At 45.1% G+C, this 17282-nt stretch overlaps 1 protein-coding gene across 6 annotated transcripts in view; it reads left to right on the forward strand.

Moving 5' to 3' along the window:
* NEDD4 (NEDD4 E3 ubiquitin protein ligase) overlaps positions 1–17282 on the forward strand; it is a 319682-nt gene that overhangs the window by 244589 nt on the left and 57811 nt on the right. For all 6 annotated transcript variants that reach the window (XM_033919613.1, XM_033919614.1, XM_033919612.1 and 3 more), the window contains one exon: positions 6963–7028. In XM_033919613.1, coding sequence (XP_033775504.1) covers positions 6963–7028 — 66 coding nt within the window. The remainder of the gene's footprint in view (positions 1–6962; positions 7029–17282) is intronic.

Genomic DNA, 17282 nt, shown 5'->3' on the forward strand with positions numbered 1-17282 from the left:
ACCACTGCTTACCAATACAAGCATGCATACAATATAAATTCTTTTGCACCCACTTCAGAGCCCTAAATGGATCTGGTCCCAGCTACCTAAACAAACACTTGATCAAAAATAACACTTCAAAACCAAGGAGAATAAATGCTCTCTTCACCCATCCCCCAGCAAAAGGCATACAAAGCAAAAAACTATATGACGAACTACTAGCTACCAGAGCAGCGAAGATAGACTGCCACCTCTCCAAGCTACTGACCATGACGACCAACTACAAAACATTCAGGAAAGAACTGAAAACTATACTTTTTCAAAAAATTTGTCAAATGAGCTAATCAAAAACCTTATAAACCCTCCCCCAAAACCCATCGCTCATGCTAGTCGTCAATTTGTGTAAGCTCACTCTATCTATCAACTCTGTAAGCTCCCTAGGAATGCCCAGGCCAACTCAAGGTATTGGCGGGATAGAAAACACTAATGTAATGTAAGTTATCTGTTAGCACTATAGTGAAACCTTTGGGAGAGGCTATAGGAGCTGCATAAATGTTATTGCTGGTTGCACTCAGGAAGGTGGCTTGTTTGATTCCATCTTTGTTTATAATATATATCCATTGGTTTAATTGTACTTGTTGCAGAGAAGAAAAAACTTAAATTGTTGGGGAGTTCCCCGCGCCCTCCTTGTTCTTTCTCCTTCTTAGGGATTATCCATTGCTTAGATACAAACTGAGGCACTGCTCAGTGACACAAGGAAGTGGAGTGGAAAAATGTTTGCAAGCCTTGCAGGTGAAGAGGAGAAATCCACTTGTCAAGCCTACTACCCTTCTACTAGAAAGAAGATTATCGAGGTAAGAACCCAATCTTCCGATAATTACAGAATTTATTCTGATTTATTTGCCATATTACCTTGACAAGATTAAAAGTTTATCAAGTTTATTATAACATTTGAGTAATCGCTTATTCTGAATTCTAAGCGATGTACAAAGTGATAAAACATAAAAGAGATGTACTATAACTACTAATACATTGTAGTAAATAAAATTACAAACATAAACGACAAGTTTCATAACTACTAATACATAATAATAAATTAAATTACACATACATTAATAAAAACATAGGGAAAACTCGGGATGAAATACAATCTAGTTATAAAAGTAGAACAATTAAGGTTAAAAACAATAGGAAGGGGAATAAAAAACAATCAAAGTAGTTAAAATGGATTAAGAGCCAAAAGCAGTTCAATTAAACATTGAATGTATCTTGAAAAAGAAGACTCTTTAGTTTGCTCTTAAATTTTTCAAGATTCTTTTCATCTCTCAGATGAATTGAAAGAGAATTCCAGGATGGGGAGCCGTAACAGAAAAAATAGTCTGCCGCCGTGTATTAATAACTTTAAGAGAAGGGATGACCAACAAATTTTGGTCACTTGACCTCAAGAGTCTAGGTGATGTATATGGAATTAAAACCTCCAAATATAAAGGGTAATATGTAATGGCATTTAATAAACATATAATGCTACCACCAATCACCTCTTCTCCAAATGCATTTCTTTAACAAAAAAAAAGAGGCTTTTTGTGAAATTTTATGGTATTCCAATAAGGCACTAAGGGCTAGATACACTAAAGTCTCCGATCGTTTGACTGGTTTAGTGACTGATCGTATTTGCCAACTCAATTCCTAAAACACTCACCGCGTGGTTTTCCATGCGGTTCTACATTCTCCAATTCTGGCATGCAAATGAGGTCATTAATATTAAAACCAGGCATCCGATCAATGCCCTAAACTTGCATGCCAGAATCTGATCTGGAGGACTGATCCAGAAAAGCCAACTCATTGGTAACTCATTGGTAATCTGGTTTGTTTGTGTTTTTTTTCTATGGGCACAGATGATGTGACCATTAAAAAAAAAATGCTATTCCATGCCATGCCTTGACATCCGGTACCAAAAACTCAGCAGAAGGGATGCCAACTCCTTCCGGCTACCATACCCCCCAACCGACCCCTCCCCTCAGTCAAGCCAATCAGGGCCTTAGGCTCCCCCCTCTGTATCCCAGGGGTGGGTAAATGCGGGAGAGGTTTGCAGTGGCAGGAGGGAGTTGGGCATCCCTCCTGCTGATTTTTTGATACTGGGGGTCGTTCATCCCGGGGTAGGGAGGACCGTCATGGGAATGTTTTCTTTCTTTCTTTAATGGGACAGATATTGTGCATGTGTAACACATGCACAACATCTGTGCCATAAATAAAAGAAAAAAGCCCCAACAGATCAGTGGCAGGAGGCTGCTTTGGGGCTTCCCCTGCCGTTCAGCTGTTCAGGCTTCCCCAAACTGGCTCTTCGCATTTGTTTGAAGTCGCTCTCAGAGCGACTGGTGGGACAGGATTTTGGCGAACTTGTGAGGAATTGGCCTTCTAATGACGGCATCTGTTGAAGGCATCAAGAAAAGGATGTTGCCTACATTTTTTTTTCTAGATAACAATCATTAGGAACGTATCCGCATTCAATTGCTTCCTTCATGTAGGAAATCATTTTCTAATGTCTGCCCATTTTTGGATATTTCTAATATTTTGTGATTTCAGTGGTACCAAAAGAATTGCCAAATGTTTTAGGAAAAGAAAAACTTTTAATATGACAGCATTCTTTACTGGCACTATTTATTGAAGAGAAAAATAATTCAAGTATAGGGCCGATCTGTTTGAATCCTAGCTAAAACCTTTCACCAAATAATTTTCCACTGGTATTGATAACATCATTAAGCATGGATTTGGACTTAAATTAACAAATTTGAAAGCAATTTTTTCCTGCCCTGGTTCATATTTTTTATACAGTACTGATCATAAAAGTTGGTGCCGGCTCAAGGAAGTTATAGTAGAGAATGACATGGGGAAAAATTTTGTCCCTGTCCCATCTGATTCCATCCACACAAGCCTCAAATAGTTATGATTTTATATTGAACTCATTTTATTAAAGTATTAAAAGAAACAATATTCTATACAATTGTCATTTTATAAACACAAATAATACAGAGCAAGGATCAACAAAATCCCTGTCTTCCCTCCCCTTCACAAATATCCCCCTCCACTATCAAGAAAACTAAATAAGCCAAATTATTACAAAATGCTACACAGAAAAATCATTCTAACAGAATACCGCAGTCACACATGCCAGGAATAGTGTTAGAGGAGTGCAACTAGGACAACTGCCCCATGGTTAGAGAGATCCCTAAGCCAGCAGGAAGCTAAAGAAGCACAGCCTGTGCTTTGCAGCCCCCAATTATGTCTAACACCAGCTAAAGCAGAATACATATTTCAAATTTGATATTCTAATCATAAAATAGAAAATGCAATTATTTTTTTCTACCTTTTGTTGTCTTGTCATTTTATTCTTCAAATCATGTTGGTCTCAGGCGCTGGTCTCTATTTTCTTTTGTCTTCTCTTAACTGACTTGCCAGGGTCTCCTGACCATTTGACATTTCTTCTTTCTCCATGTTCACTATCCATCTTCTATCTCTGTGTACTGTATGTATTGTTCCCCATGTTCAGCATTTCCCTTCTCTCTCTCTTAAATGTCCCTTTCTAGTATTTCCCCTGTACCCATCTCCCTGTCTTCATCATCTCACCATTCTATGATTCTCTCCCCCTGTGTAAAGTATCACTCCTCTGTATCCCTATACCCCCCTGTCCAGCATTTTCCTTCTGTGTTCTTATTCTTCCCTATATCTAGCCATCTTCTCTCTGTATCCATATGCCCTTCCAGGTCTGGCATTACCCATCTGTGTCCATATACTACCCCCATGCAGCATTTCCCTTTTTGTCCCTGTTCCTATGCTCCCATCCATGCCCACCATCTCCCTCCCCTCTTTTTCTATATCTCCCTGTGTCCAACTTCTCCCCTCTCTTATTCCCTTACACCAATGTGTCTCTCACACTCTTTCCTCCCTCCCTTCTAAATGTTCAATATTTCACTTATTCTTCCTTCATTCCCTTGATTCAGCTTCTCTCTTCCTCCCTGCAGGATCTGTACCTCTCTCCCTTCCCTCTAGCCCCCTTCCCGTGGGTCCAACTCCTCTATCTCCTCCCTTCACTGCCGAGGTGTGGGTTTGGCACTTCTTCCTTCCCTCCAGCTCCATTCCACCCATTACATGGGCCAAGCACTTCTTTCCCTTCCTCCCAATACCCAGACCAAATCCAGCAACTGTCTCCCTTCCTTTTAGTTCCAGCTGGTCCAGCAACCCAGCTAACCCCCTCCCCACTTTGTGGGTATAGCAGCAGCCCCCTCCCTCCCTATCACGTGTCCAACAGCCTCGCTCCCAATCTCAGGTCAAAACCATCAAAAAAAATTACAACTCCTCTGGGTCGGCCCCTTTGTGCCTTTCTGGGTGAGCCTACCAACCTCTTAGAAGCTTCATGGATGAAGATTTATTTATTTATTAAAAAATCTAAATACTGCATACAACTATGCGGTTTCCACATCACTTATATAAAATCTTGCTTCCCTACGATTATCACATATAACATAGACATGTCTAAACAACATCATTAATCGTCCCTTGTTATAAACGGGGATAGAGCGCAAGTTCAATCAATTCAGAAATACAAGCAAGCGTTAAATCATACATTTCCTGGGACATCAGGCAGCCAAGTGGTATAAATTAATATCTGAATTTTGGAATAAGAAACCAAAAACTAGTCTTAAAGACATTTGGAGCATTGATATAAAGCAGCAGATTTCTGTGTCTCAATGTCCATGTATTTGGACTTGGAGGATGAGATATACAGCGTCAGCAACTATAAGACAGACATGGTTTTTTTTGTTACGTAGAAGTTTTTGGGCCCTTGTTAGATTACAAAAATTCGATAGTTCCAAGTCTAATAGATGCTGGCACTGTCACCTTGAAGCAGAGATATTAGATCACTTGTTATTCTATTGTCCCTTGATACTTAAATTCTGGAGATCTATATAGGGTCAAATAAATGCGATATTAGAAACCTCGCTGTCGTTATCATATGATCTACTGTTGTTTGGCACTCTTTTATTATCCAAGAGTTCAATCGATATACATAAGAATAAATTATTTCTTACCATGACAGGAGTTGCAATGTAACTTATCACGAAAAATTGGAAGAATTGGGATAGGCTAAATTACAATTTCTGGTGGGAATCTTTATGCCAAATTTATAAATTTGAACATACACATGCAACACAATTGGAACACTACAGTAATTTTAAAAAAAGTTGGGACCCATTAACAAAATTTTGTTTGACTTGATCATTAGTATTACCCTTTAGTTTCTCTATGAGTTTTGAACACATCCAGGGAGGGGAGGAGGGATGTGGGGTGGTAATATATACTTATTATTATATTTGAATGTAATGAGTGCTGTTTATTGAAATATTTGTTAATTATCTGTTGCACTTTATGTTGGCTTGAAAAGGAATAAAGAATATTAAAAAAAAGGAAATCATACATTGCTGTCAAAATAATTCTAAAAGGCGATTATCAACTGAAATATACCTTAGCATAAGAAGGCATTGGCAAATAATTGAGTTTTCATCATTTTCTTAAAATTCATCCTCCTCATACAAAACCGCAGGATACCATAGTTCTACGCTCCGTGACCTTTTTCCAGTCTAGTCCCTCCTTCCGATGTAAGTTACATCAGAAGCTACATCAAAAAGAGGGACTCGGCCGGATGAAGGTCTCAGAGCAACTCTGTGTGCGATGCTGCCTGCCTCTTCATCCAAGAAGCCTCTTAAGAGGCTAGTAGGCCCACCTTGGGAGGCGCAAAGGGGCCAACCCAGGGGAGTCACAGGTTTGGGGTTTTTTTTGTCGGTTTTGACCCACAATTGGGAATGAGGGAGAGTGTGAAGGAGAGGGGCTGTTGGATCTGCGATAGAGAGGGAGGGGGGTGCACAATCATGAGGGGAGCTGCAGGCTGGGAAGGGAGGAGATTTGCAGCAGATCCTTCACTGTGGGGACAAGGCAATTTACCACTCTGGGGGGCGATGAAAAGCCTTGTTCTCACACCCACAGTGAAAGGCCGCTTTTTTTGCCACATTCCTGTGAGTTAGCTGCAGCTATCCGTGGGAAACAGTCCCATGTCATTCTCTAGGTTTCAGTTCCTTGAGCTATGGCATCCCAACATCTGCATTAGCATACTAAACCTGAGCCTACTCCCAACATCGGCTCCCTCTTCCTCAGTCTCTCTTATTGTTCAACATGTCTCTCTTTCTTTCTCCCGAGTCCAGCAATACTCTCCTCTCTCACCTCGTTGGTGTACTTTAACATGTCTTCCCCTGTAGAGGGTGCTGAAAGCAGAAGCAGCAATTACTTGTGCATCCTGTGGCCTGCTCTAGACTTCCTGTGACATGTCCTGCCCTTATCAGATGGATAGGATGCGGCAGAGGGAAGAGTCCGAAGTTGGCCATGGGTTGCATATATAAGTCGCTGGCAATACTTGCACCCTCCACAGGGGAAGACACATTAAGATATAATGACGGGGCTTAGCGGAATTGGGGGAGAGAGAGAGATGCCCAGCTGCAGGTAGAAGAGGGGATAGAGAGAGAGAGATGGAGAATGTGCTGAACATATTGAGGGGTGCTCTGGGCTGTAGGGAAGAGAAGCAGGAGCTCAATTGGTGATGTCAGCTGCAGGGACTTTTGGCACCCTTTATGCAGCATGCCCTGCACCTGTACTTGGTCCTGATAGCAGTGGTTATCACAAGGTAATAATGATCTGTGCCAGTAGGTATATGTGAAGTAATCAAATGCATACAGCAACGACAGTTACCTGTTGGTTGCCTGTACCAATGTGAGTATCACTATTATAAGAATTAAAAAATATATATATACTGTATTTGGCTTGGTTACATGACCATAAAGTGGATGGCTTCAGCCCTCTACTTCGCAGTTTGGTTTAATATGTTTTTGAATCCTTATTACATGGATTTTATTTGTTGAAAATATTTTATTTTAAAGGCAGTGCCTTACTCAAGGGATTATAAACGAAAGTATGAATACTTCAGAAAGAAATTGAAAAGAATGGTAAGCAAACTATACAGGTAATCTCTAGAAGTTAATATTAGTGTTCATCTTCTACCAATTCCAATTTTAGTTATGTTCAAATGATTTTTATTATTTCAACAATAAATGACAAAGACAATTAGCAAAGTCATCCAAGAAATAACATTACAAGTGCACACCACCCCCATCCCTTCCCATCCCTCCCCACCCCAAGAATCCATTGCCACTACTCATACTGAGAGTTGAGGGTAAATCCTAATGATTCAAAAGTCTACTGCGAGCATACGGTGTGATGTCCTGCCAGAAACATTCCCAGGTCTGACTGAATCTGCGACCTGGTCCACGATCCAAGTCTCCCACTTGTCTCCGCTCCAAAGTTGCATGAAGTATCATCAAAGCTCTCCATTGGGCATATGAAGGGGGATCTCGGGACAGCCAGTTAGTGAGAATTGCTTTCTTCCCCATCAAGAGCACTCTAGTGACGAAGGCTGACATTCCTTTGGGTTTAGGCGTGGCTATATTATAATATCCAAATAATGCTCTCGGTTGCGGACGCCAACATCTCCCCCAAAGCATCGTAATATAATGTCCCAGCTGTCTCCAAAACTGCTGAATTTTGGGGCAAGTCCAAAGCATATGTCCCAATGAAGCGTGAGCTTGAGCACATTTCAGGCAGTAATCCCCATCCGGGCTGCACGTTCCGGTGGGATATAGAGTCTCAGAACAATTTTCAACTGCATTTCCCAGTGGGTGATATTAGGAGACACCCTCTGGATATTCGTCAATACCCGCTGTAGCTGTTGGGCCGTGAGCGTGTTCAATTTTAGTTAAAACAAAAATGGAAAGAAAATATCTGTGAATTATAATCAGATTGGAATATAAAATTGTTAGACTGTATAATGACTTTTGTCCAATTCTGTTGTGCCTTTATGTTAAAAGCTACAGTATTAACATATTCATTATTCACAAACCAGGATAATAGTACTGCAGTTTCTACACATATTACCAGAGGTAGTAGTGTTTGTTGTCCCACACATCCCCTACTCTCTGTTACAGGATAAAAAATCAGAAAGCCCTAATGAATGTCTTAACACCCATGCCAAATATTTTGTATCCAAAAAAATTCCTATTTTTAAATGGAGTTTCTTTCTTTTTATATTTTTTATGATGTAATGTGCTGTAATTGTAAATCTCTTGGACCAGTCGTATGATCAAATGGTATATCAAATTTTAATAAAAATAATTCTAGTACAACAGGAATATCAGTCTTGACCATTGGGTATTTATCTTCTTTTACTGTGAAGTTTATAGAGAATCTAATTTACATATTATTCTGCTCCTCCTCTCTCACTCTGGGCTCTACTGGATTTCCTCAGTCTTAATCTCTTCAGCGAAGTTGTAGGATTTTCTCTGTTCTGTTCACGTTTAATTTCTTTGTTTAAGGTTTTTCTCCCATAAGCGAGGCTTTTTGTTCTGTTTTGTTCTGCCCAATTCACGATTCGAATCGATTCACCGATTCATTTTGGGTGAATCAATTCGAATCGATTTACCCCGCCAAAAAATCGGCCTCCCGATTCATTGACTGACCCTCCCCACTCGCCCTCTAAAGCAGGAGCGGCAGCGCTGCCTTTTGCTGGCCTGCCGCTCCTGCTTTAGAGGGCGAGTGGGGAGGGTCAGTAGGGAAGTGGCTTACCCTCTGGCCTCCCATTGATGTGCTCTCCGTCTTCCCCACTGGCCTCCTGAATCAATCTTCTTAACTTCAGCAGCCTGCAATAAGATCGCTGGCACTAGCGATCATTGCATGCTTCTGAACGGCTTCAGAGCATCTTCTCTCTGCTGCGGTCCCACCCCTTCTCTGACGTCAGAGAAGGGGCAGGACCGCAGCAGAGAGAAGACGCTCCAAAGCCGTTCAGCAGCTTGCAAAGATCGCTATCGCCAGCGATCTTATTGCAGGCTGCTGAAGTTAAGAAGATTGATTCGGGAGGCCAGTGGGGAAGATGCAAGGAGGAAGTGTAGTCCTTTGGGGGGGATGGCCTTCTGGTGGGGTGCAGCCTTCCGGGGGAGGGGGGTGCAGACCTTCAGGGGAGATGCAGGCCTTGAAAGGGGGGAGACAGGCCTTCGGGGGAGATGCAGGCCTTCAAAGGGGGGGGGGACAGGCAGGCCTTCGGGGGGGATGCAGGCCTTCAAAGGGGACAGGCAGGCAGGCCTTGGGGGGAATGCAGGCCTTCAGGGGGGACAGGCAGGCAGGCAAGTCTTCGGGGGGGATGTAGGACTTCGAGTGGGACAGGCCTTCACGGGGAGGTGCAGGCCTTCAAGGGGGAGACAGACCAGGGGAGGGGGGCCCTGGTGTAGAAGTAGACGGAGGGAGGGAGAGAAGGGGGAGTTCAAAGAGACGTGCATATGCCAGACTTTGGGGGGGAAGAAATAATGGGTCTGAAAATAGAGGAGAGGAAGAGAGATGATGGACAATGGGATTTAGGGAGGGAAGGAACAGAACGGGAGAGAAGTTGGACACAAGGGATGGTGTGGAAGGGGTGGATAGAGATACTGGATAGGAAAGTAGTAGGGAAACGAAAGGGAGAGATTGTGGACTCTGGGGTGGTGGGGAAGGAGAGAGAGATGCTGGATGAAAGGGTAGTTAAGAAAAGATGGCTCTGTGGATGGAGATGAAGAAAAAGAAAGATGCCAGACCTCCGGGGAGAGAAGGGAAATGGAAGGAGAGGACAGAGATGGCAGATAGATGGTTAGAATGGAGAAAGAAGAAAGAAGGAGACCCTGGCAAGCAAGTTATCAGAAGACAACCAGAGCCTGGGACCAACAGGTAGAAAAATTAATTATATTTTCCCTTTTGTGATTACAATATGTCAGATTTGAAACGTGTATCCTGTCAGAGCTGGTGTTAGACCGCAAATGTGAGCTAGGATTTAACAGAGAGAGGAAAAGTCTTTTTTGTTTGTTTATTTTATTTACACCACAGCGCCAGTGTGGTTAGGAGAAGGCAAAGGGGGTGAAGAGGCTATAAAATAAAAACACCCAATTGGGCAGGAAAATCGAATCGAAAAACCGATTCAGTAGGCTGAATCGAATCGAAATTCGTGGAGACTAGTGCTGCCCGATTCAGGAAGAAAAATTTCTATTCAATTCAGCCTATTGAATTGATTTTTCGATTCGATGCGATTAGATTTTCCTGCCCAATTGGGTGGGTTTTTTTTTTTTAAACATCATGGTGGGTTTATTTTATAATCTCTTCACCCTTTTTATAGCCTCTTCATCCCCTTTGCCTTCTCCTAACCACACTGGCACTTTGGTGTAAACAAACAAAAAAGACTTTTCCTCTCTCTGTTAAATCCTAGCTCACATTTGTGGTCTAACACCAGCTCTGGCAGGATACACGTTTCAAATCTGACATATTGTAATCACAAAACAGAAAATAAAATGTTGTCTGGTCCTTATTCAAATCTTGGTCCCAGGCTCTGGTTGTCTTCTGATAAACTTGCTTGCCAGGATCTCCTTTTTTCTTCGTACTAACCATCCAATCTTCTATCTCTGTCTTCCTCTTCTGTTTCCCTTCCCTCCCCCAGAGGTCTGGCATATTTCCTTTTTTTCATTTCCATCCACAGATCCACCTTTTCTCAACTACCCTTTCATCCAGCATCTTTCCCTCCTTCCCTACCGCCCCAGGGTCCACCATCTCTCCCTTTCTTTTCCTTCCCTCCCTAAATCCCATTGCCCATCATCTCTCTCCCTCTCCTCTATATTTAGACCCATTATTTCTTCCCCCCCCCCCAAGACGGCATATGCACATCTCTTTGAACCCCCCTTCCCTCCCTCTGTGTACTTCTACACAAGGGACCATTCCCCTGAAGGTCTGTCTCCCCCCTGAAGGCCTGCCTTCCCCCGAAGGCCTGCACCCAAGGCTTGCCTATGCCCCCTGAAGGCCTGCACCCAAGGCCTGCCTGTCCCCACTGAAGACTTGTACAACCCCCTCCCCACCGGAAGGCCTGCGTGTTCCCCCTGGCCTCAATTTACCTCAGTTCATCAGCCTGCATAAGATTGCTAGTGTTAGCTCGAAGACCCGATGGCAGCTTGCAAAGATCACTAACACTAGCGATCTTATGCAGGCTGATGAACTGAGGTAAATTGATGCTGGGAGGCCAGGGGGGAAGCACTAACGCTCCCTTCGCCTCTAAAGCAGCAGCGGCAGGCCAGCAAGAGGCAGCACTGCCGATCCTGCTTTAGGGGGCGAGGGGGGAGGGTCAGTGCGAATCAGGAGGCCGATTTTTTTGTTTGTTTGTTTTTGAATCGATTCAAACTGATTCATCTGAAATGAATCGTGAATCGGGCAGCACTAGTGGAGACTCTCGGTTCCCCCAAGACATCTATGGGCTCCTTTTACTAAGGTGCGCTAGCGTTTTTAGCGCACGCACAAGATTAGCGCATGCTATAGCGCACGCTAGCTGAAAAATTACTGCCTGCTTAAAAGGAGGCGATAGCGCCAAGCATGCACTAAAAACGCTAGCCTACCTTTGTAAAAGGAACCCTATGACTGCGAGAAGGTACAGACTCTCAGAGCAGAGGCCAGTAGTCTGTAGGCACATGCTTTGCATGATTCCTGTGTGGCTGGGTTGCATTAACAGTCTGGAAGCTCAGGGACCATTCCCTTGGAAACAGGCTTGCCCCAGGTTTCATCCACAGTGGACTTGAGCGCAAGCTGTGCGGCTTCCGTGGTGTTTTGTACCAGGATCGGGGCTGACTGCATTCTCCCCTCAACATTGTGCAGGCTACAGTGGGGGTCTGATAGTCTGATGCCACAGGGGACTGGATAGCAGTCTGAAGAAACAAGCCATTTTCCCTTTTTCAGACTTGTCTGAAGCAGAAATCTTCTCATGCCTCTGACTAGAGGTTCTCTTTGATCAGCTCCCAGCATCTAGCATGACACAGCGAGTAAGGCTGTTACAGCCTATGGAAAATTCAGGGGGAGAAGGGGGGAGATCCTTAAAGTTAATTTTAGAGATTTTTGAGGCTAGGGACAGGTTACCACAATGGAAAAAGGCAACTTGGGTGTATTTATCAGGAGCAAATAAACCAGAAAACACACCCATTATATAGTACAGCTAATAAGAATGTATACTGCAGGGAGAAAACCACCTCAGAGACCTTTAAGCAATAACACTACTTCCAGTGCAATCAGTGAGACATTCTAGACCTAAGGGTTATTTCCCTTTACTAGCATGAGTTGCAGAAGGGAACTATAAGTTTTTCACTCCGCCTTTAGGGCACATCATAGGCTAACTTAGCTCCTTCCTTCAGTCTTTTTCTTCTGCATGTGGTTGCAATGTGTTCTGCTTTCTCTAATTTATTATTTTTATTTCAATGTAGTTTAATTCCCTTTCGCGTTCTACAGACATTTGAAGTGCTGCCTGCGTGAGAATTCACAGACTTCGGTCTGTAGCTGACAAACCGATCCCTGATCCCTTCGGGGTACCTGTCAGCCAGTCTGCTACTCTTCCTTGGAGGTCAGGGCCTTTCTTGGCCTTATCTTACTCCCTGTTAAGCGGGAGATTGAGTGCAGACTGTTCAGCACACTTAGGAGGCTCAGTGGTGTTCCACAGTGTGCAGGCTGCATTTTCGTGCCTCCGCCTGTCTCTGCGAAAATCGGTGGTCTGCAGGGGTGGAGGCAAAGTCAGGCAGTGGAGTCTGACCGGCAGTCCAAAGATCAGCTTGAGGCAGCTTTTCTAGCAGTGTGGCAGTGAATTCTCACTCTGGCTCTTAATCAGGGCTAGAGAGCAGCTGCAGTTTCTGTGACCAGCGTTTGTGAGTAAGAGGAGCTAACAGGCTCCAACAACGATTTCTAAAACTTAATTTCGAGGGGTTTTGAGGGTTTTATAGTGATACTCTTTGTTCCCCCACCTGAAAAATCCTATTTTGGTAATTTTTTTTTATTTCGTGAAATGCCGTTTGTGGTGCAAATTTGGGTCCGGCGGCCATCTTGGATTTTCAGCAATCATTTTTTTTTTTTTTAACTTCTCTGTGCTTCTTTAAATTTGAGTTTTTGCGGACTTCCGGCGGAAGCATGGGGCTGTGAGCAGGACAGGCTCGTGGCTCCGGCGCGCCCGCGGCAGTAATTATTGCTAATCGGCATTGAATACCTCGGCTCCCGGTGTCTGCACGCAGGGGAGCACTGTCGGGTGTCCCCGCAGCGATTTCGCGGCTGTTTGGGGGATGGCCGCTCGTCCGAACAAGATGAACCGCGAGCGAAGGAAGCTGCCTGAAAGTAAAATGGCGGCGCACGTTGCGCCTGCATCGCCCGAAACCCCCAGCTCCCTCTGGGTCGCGGAGGTTACAGCGGAAGTGCAGGCTGCGCTGGAGGGCACGCTGGGGGACAAGCTGCAATGTATTTTGGACAAGCTGGACACCCTGGATCAGCGTTTTGCCGCTTTGTCCTCGGAGGTAAGGGAGACACAGCAGCGGGTCAGCTCTACTGAGGACGCTGTGCAGAGGCTCACGCAAGACCAGGCGGGCCACTCTACCTCTCTGGCGGCGCTCCGGGCAAAGGTGGAGGACCTGGAGAACCGGTCCCGCCGGAACAACCTGCGGTTTGTGGGTTTGCCTGAGTCTCTGGGGGACTCTGACCTGGGGGACTTTTTGGAGAAGTGGCTGATGGAGTCTTTGGCCCTTCCGCAGCAGCTGGGCCCCCTCTATATCGAGCGGGCGCACCGCCTGGGGTCCCGGAGAGATGGCCTGGATCATCCACGGGTGGTCATATGCCGTCTGCTCAACTATCGCCATAAGATTGCGGTCCTTAGAGCCCTGCGCCAGGGGAAGAAGTTGCTCTACAACAACAAGCCGGTCCTCTGTTTCCAGGATTATTCAGCGGAGGTCTCTCAGGCTCGGTGCAAGTTTTCTCCCCTCTGTTCCAGTCTTGTCAGGCGCAGTATTCCTTTTTCTCTTCAGTATCCAGCGAGGCTGAGGGTGATGCACTCTGGCCAGTCGCACCAGTTTGATACGCCGGAGGAGGCCCAGCGGTTTGTGGAGGAAAAGTTTCCGGAGGCGGCACCGTGATCTTCTGACCGTCTTCTTCGGTGGGGTTGGCTGTGCTGGGAGTTCGCAGCTGTGGACCTTGACTTTGTGGGTGTTGCGCTGTCTCCCCTGTGGGTCTTCCCCCTTGGACGCTGGGACTTCACCTGCTTTCACTCCACACTACGAACAGTGCTTCATTTGTTGGGTTCTCTGCATTTTGTGTCTGTTTTGCCTTGCTGTGTCGGGGAAGGGGGGAGAGTGTTTGGTCTGTATCGGTATGAGTGTGGGTGGGTGACGGCGTGGCTCTGGAGAGGGTGGTAGTAGGGTTTGTCTAGGGGGGTTGTATCGGTGTGTCAGATAGCCTGGGTGGAGGAGTGGATGGGGGAGAGACGTGTAGGTGTTGGGTGTTGGGTCCGCTTGTTGGCTGTGGGGATGGAGAGTGTTTGTTTGCTCATGGGATGCCTGGGGGGGAGGTAGGGGTCTGTTTCGGTTTGGAGGTTCTGGTCCCTGGCACAGATAGTTTTCCTTTCCCTTTCGGTGTTGGTCTTTGACTGCTAGTTTCTGGGTTTTTTGGGGGGGGCTGAGGGGTTTGAGGGAGGCCTGCAGCGGGCGCGCCTGCTTTCTGGAAGTGGCACCTATTGGGGTGCAGTATTTGGATTGGCAAGGGTTGGGGGGCGGGGGAGGGTCGGGGGAGTTGGGGGGATGGGGGAGGGGTGGGGGGGTCGGGGGGGACTGGGGTTTCCTTTGGTTCAGACAGGTGGGGGATGGGCGTTTTTTTTTTGAGTGTGTGGTTGGAGGGGTGGTGGCTGGGATGCTCCTCTGGCATGCTGCGATGGGATATTCTGTATCTGCTTTTGGCGCTCTTTTTAGTCTTTCCTGGAACATAATCTGATTTCTTGGAATGTGGGGGGGATACACTCGCCTATTAAGCGGTATAAAATATTGCAAGCACTGAATCGTAAGAGGGCCTCCATTGCTTTTCTACAGGAGACCCGGTTGTCCTCTGTAGAGCATGCTAAGCTCTGCACTTGGTGGGTGGGTACGCATTTGGAGGCTCCGGCTCTGGGGGGGGAAGGGAGGTGTAGTGATACTTTTTCGTAAGGGCCTTCACCTGCAGGTACATAAGGTGCTTCGGGATCCTGAAGGTCGGTACATTCTTGCCTCGGTCTCTCTTAACAATAAGCCTTTGTTGTTTTGTAATCTTTATGCTCCTAACAATCCTTCTGCCAAATTTTTTCAGAAGTTGCATAACCTTTTGTTGCAGTTTGGCGATATTCCCTTGATTCTCGGGGGCGACTTCAACGAGGTCCCTGATCCACTGCTGGATCGTTCTTCTTCGGTGGGACGGGAGTCGCTAAGGGCCTGCACTGGGGCTAGCATGCTGGCTTCCTCTTTGAACTTATTGGATGTTTGGAGGGTTCTTCATCCGGTGGAGCAGGACTATTCTCATTTGTCTCGAGCACATGGGACGCTTTCACGTATTGATTTTATTCTTCTTTCCTGGGATCTCCTCCCTAGGGTTCAGGAAGCCATCCTGGGACCGATTGAAATATCGGATCATGCCTGGGTGGGCCTGCGGTGGCTTTGGGGGTCACCTCGGGGAGGAGGTGTTTCATATCGTAATACCCGCTTTCACGAATTTTTGTTGGCTAGATGGAGGGAATTCCAAAGTGCGAATCTGCAGCATCGAGAGGACCCCATACTCTATTGGGAGGCTGCGAAAGCAGTGTTGCGTGGGGAAATCGTGTCATTTGTTGCCTTTGAGGCTCGAGCGCGTCAGAGAGAGATTCTGGCCTGGGAGCATAGAGTTCGGACTCTGCGGCACCGCTTTGCAAGTGCCGCCACGTTGGCGCTTAAGACGCAGCTTTTGGAGGCGCAGCAGGCCTTGAATGAGCTCCTGCATAGGGGGGCTCAGAGATCTCGGGAACACTATCAATTCCAGCTCTTCCGGTTCGCTAATAAGAGTAGCAGGATGTTGGCGCGTTTAGCTCGCTCCTCTCGTGGGTCCGCGGGGGTCACAGCTTTGCGCGATGCGCAGGGCACGCTTTACCATAAGACTGAGGATATTAGTCGTATTCTGCGGGATTTTTTTGCTGACTTGTATGCCGCGCCTGGCCCGGATGTGCTTGATGGGGGGGTTTATTTGGACAGCTTGGATTTACCCCATCTCTCTCCTGTTGACTTGGCAATGTTGGAACGCCCTGTGGAGGTGGAGGAAGTGGCATGGGTGATTCGTGCTAGCCCGTTGGGCAAGGCTCCGGGACCCGATGGCTACCGTGGTGAATTTTATAAGGTGCTGGTGGATGGTGTTGTCTGAAATTTTTAATTTGAATGTGGCTAAGGGGTTTTTGCCACGTTATTTGAATTCTGCTCAGATAATAATAATAATAATAATTTTATTTCTTATATACCGCTGTACCGTGAGGTTCTAAGCGGTTTACAGTATAAACAGAAGAAATGCAATAAGTAAGATTAATTAAGATGAAGAGAAAGTACTTAGAATTCCCTGACTGTCTCAAAGGCTCACATTCTTGCTAAAGTACTTGAGAAAAATAAATTAGTTAGGTTATAAACATAGAGTAGAAGAAGGTAGGAAAAACAGTTCATAGGAAAATTAATTTCGAATACATTATACATTATATATTGTTCAAGGCGGAATACAAATTATAGGAATTACCAAAAGAATTGCGTAATATAGATTATCTAGATAAATTACATAACAGTGATTCGTGTACATTACATGGTGTGGTAGAGGATTCAATTTTGAGAATTACATATCAAGGGAATCAAGTGATAACAGAATATAGTGGAGATTATCAGTATATACGGTTTACAGATTGGAAGTTACCTAATAATGAAGTAAGAAATTTATTGGATAGTGTGGAAAATGTTTATATAGGAATCAGAGTATGTATGATAGGAAAGGTTCTAAGAATTGAATTAATGTGTTATTCTATTGAGGGAGAGCTTGTGCATAAAGGGAGGATATTAGTTGGTAATGACGTGTTTTCTGAATAGAAATGTTTTGATTTCTTTTCGAAACACTTTGATGTCTGTTGTATTGATCATTAGTTTGGTGATTGTGGGGTCAATTTTTGCTGCCTGTGTCGCTAGAAGGCTGTCGTATAGTTTCTTAAGACGGGTTCCATTATTAGGTGGGAAGGTGAATAGGTTTTGAGTTCTTCTTGATCTTGATGAGCGGTAATGGTTTAGGCGGTTGTTTAGGTAACAGGGGTTAGTTCTTCCTAAGCCGGG

This window comes from Geotrypetes seraphini, chromosome 14 (genome assembly GCF_902459505.1).
Source record: "Geotrypetes seraphini chromosome 14, aGeoSer1.1, whole genome shotgun sequence".
NCBI classification, from domain to species: Eukaryota; Metazoa; Chordata; class Amphibia; order Gymnophiona; family Dermophiidae; genus Geotrypetes; species Geotrypetes seraphini.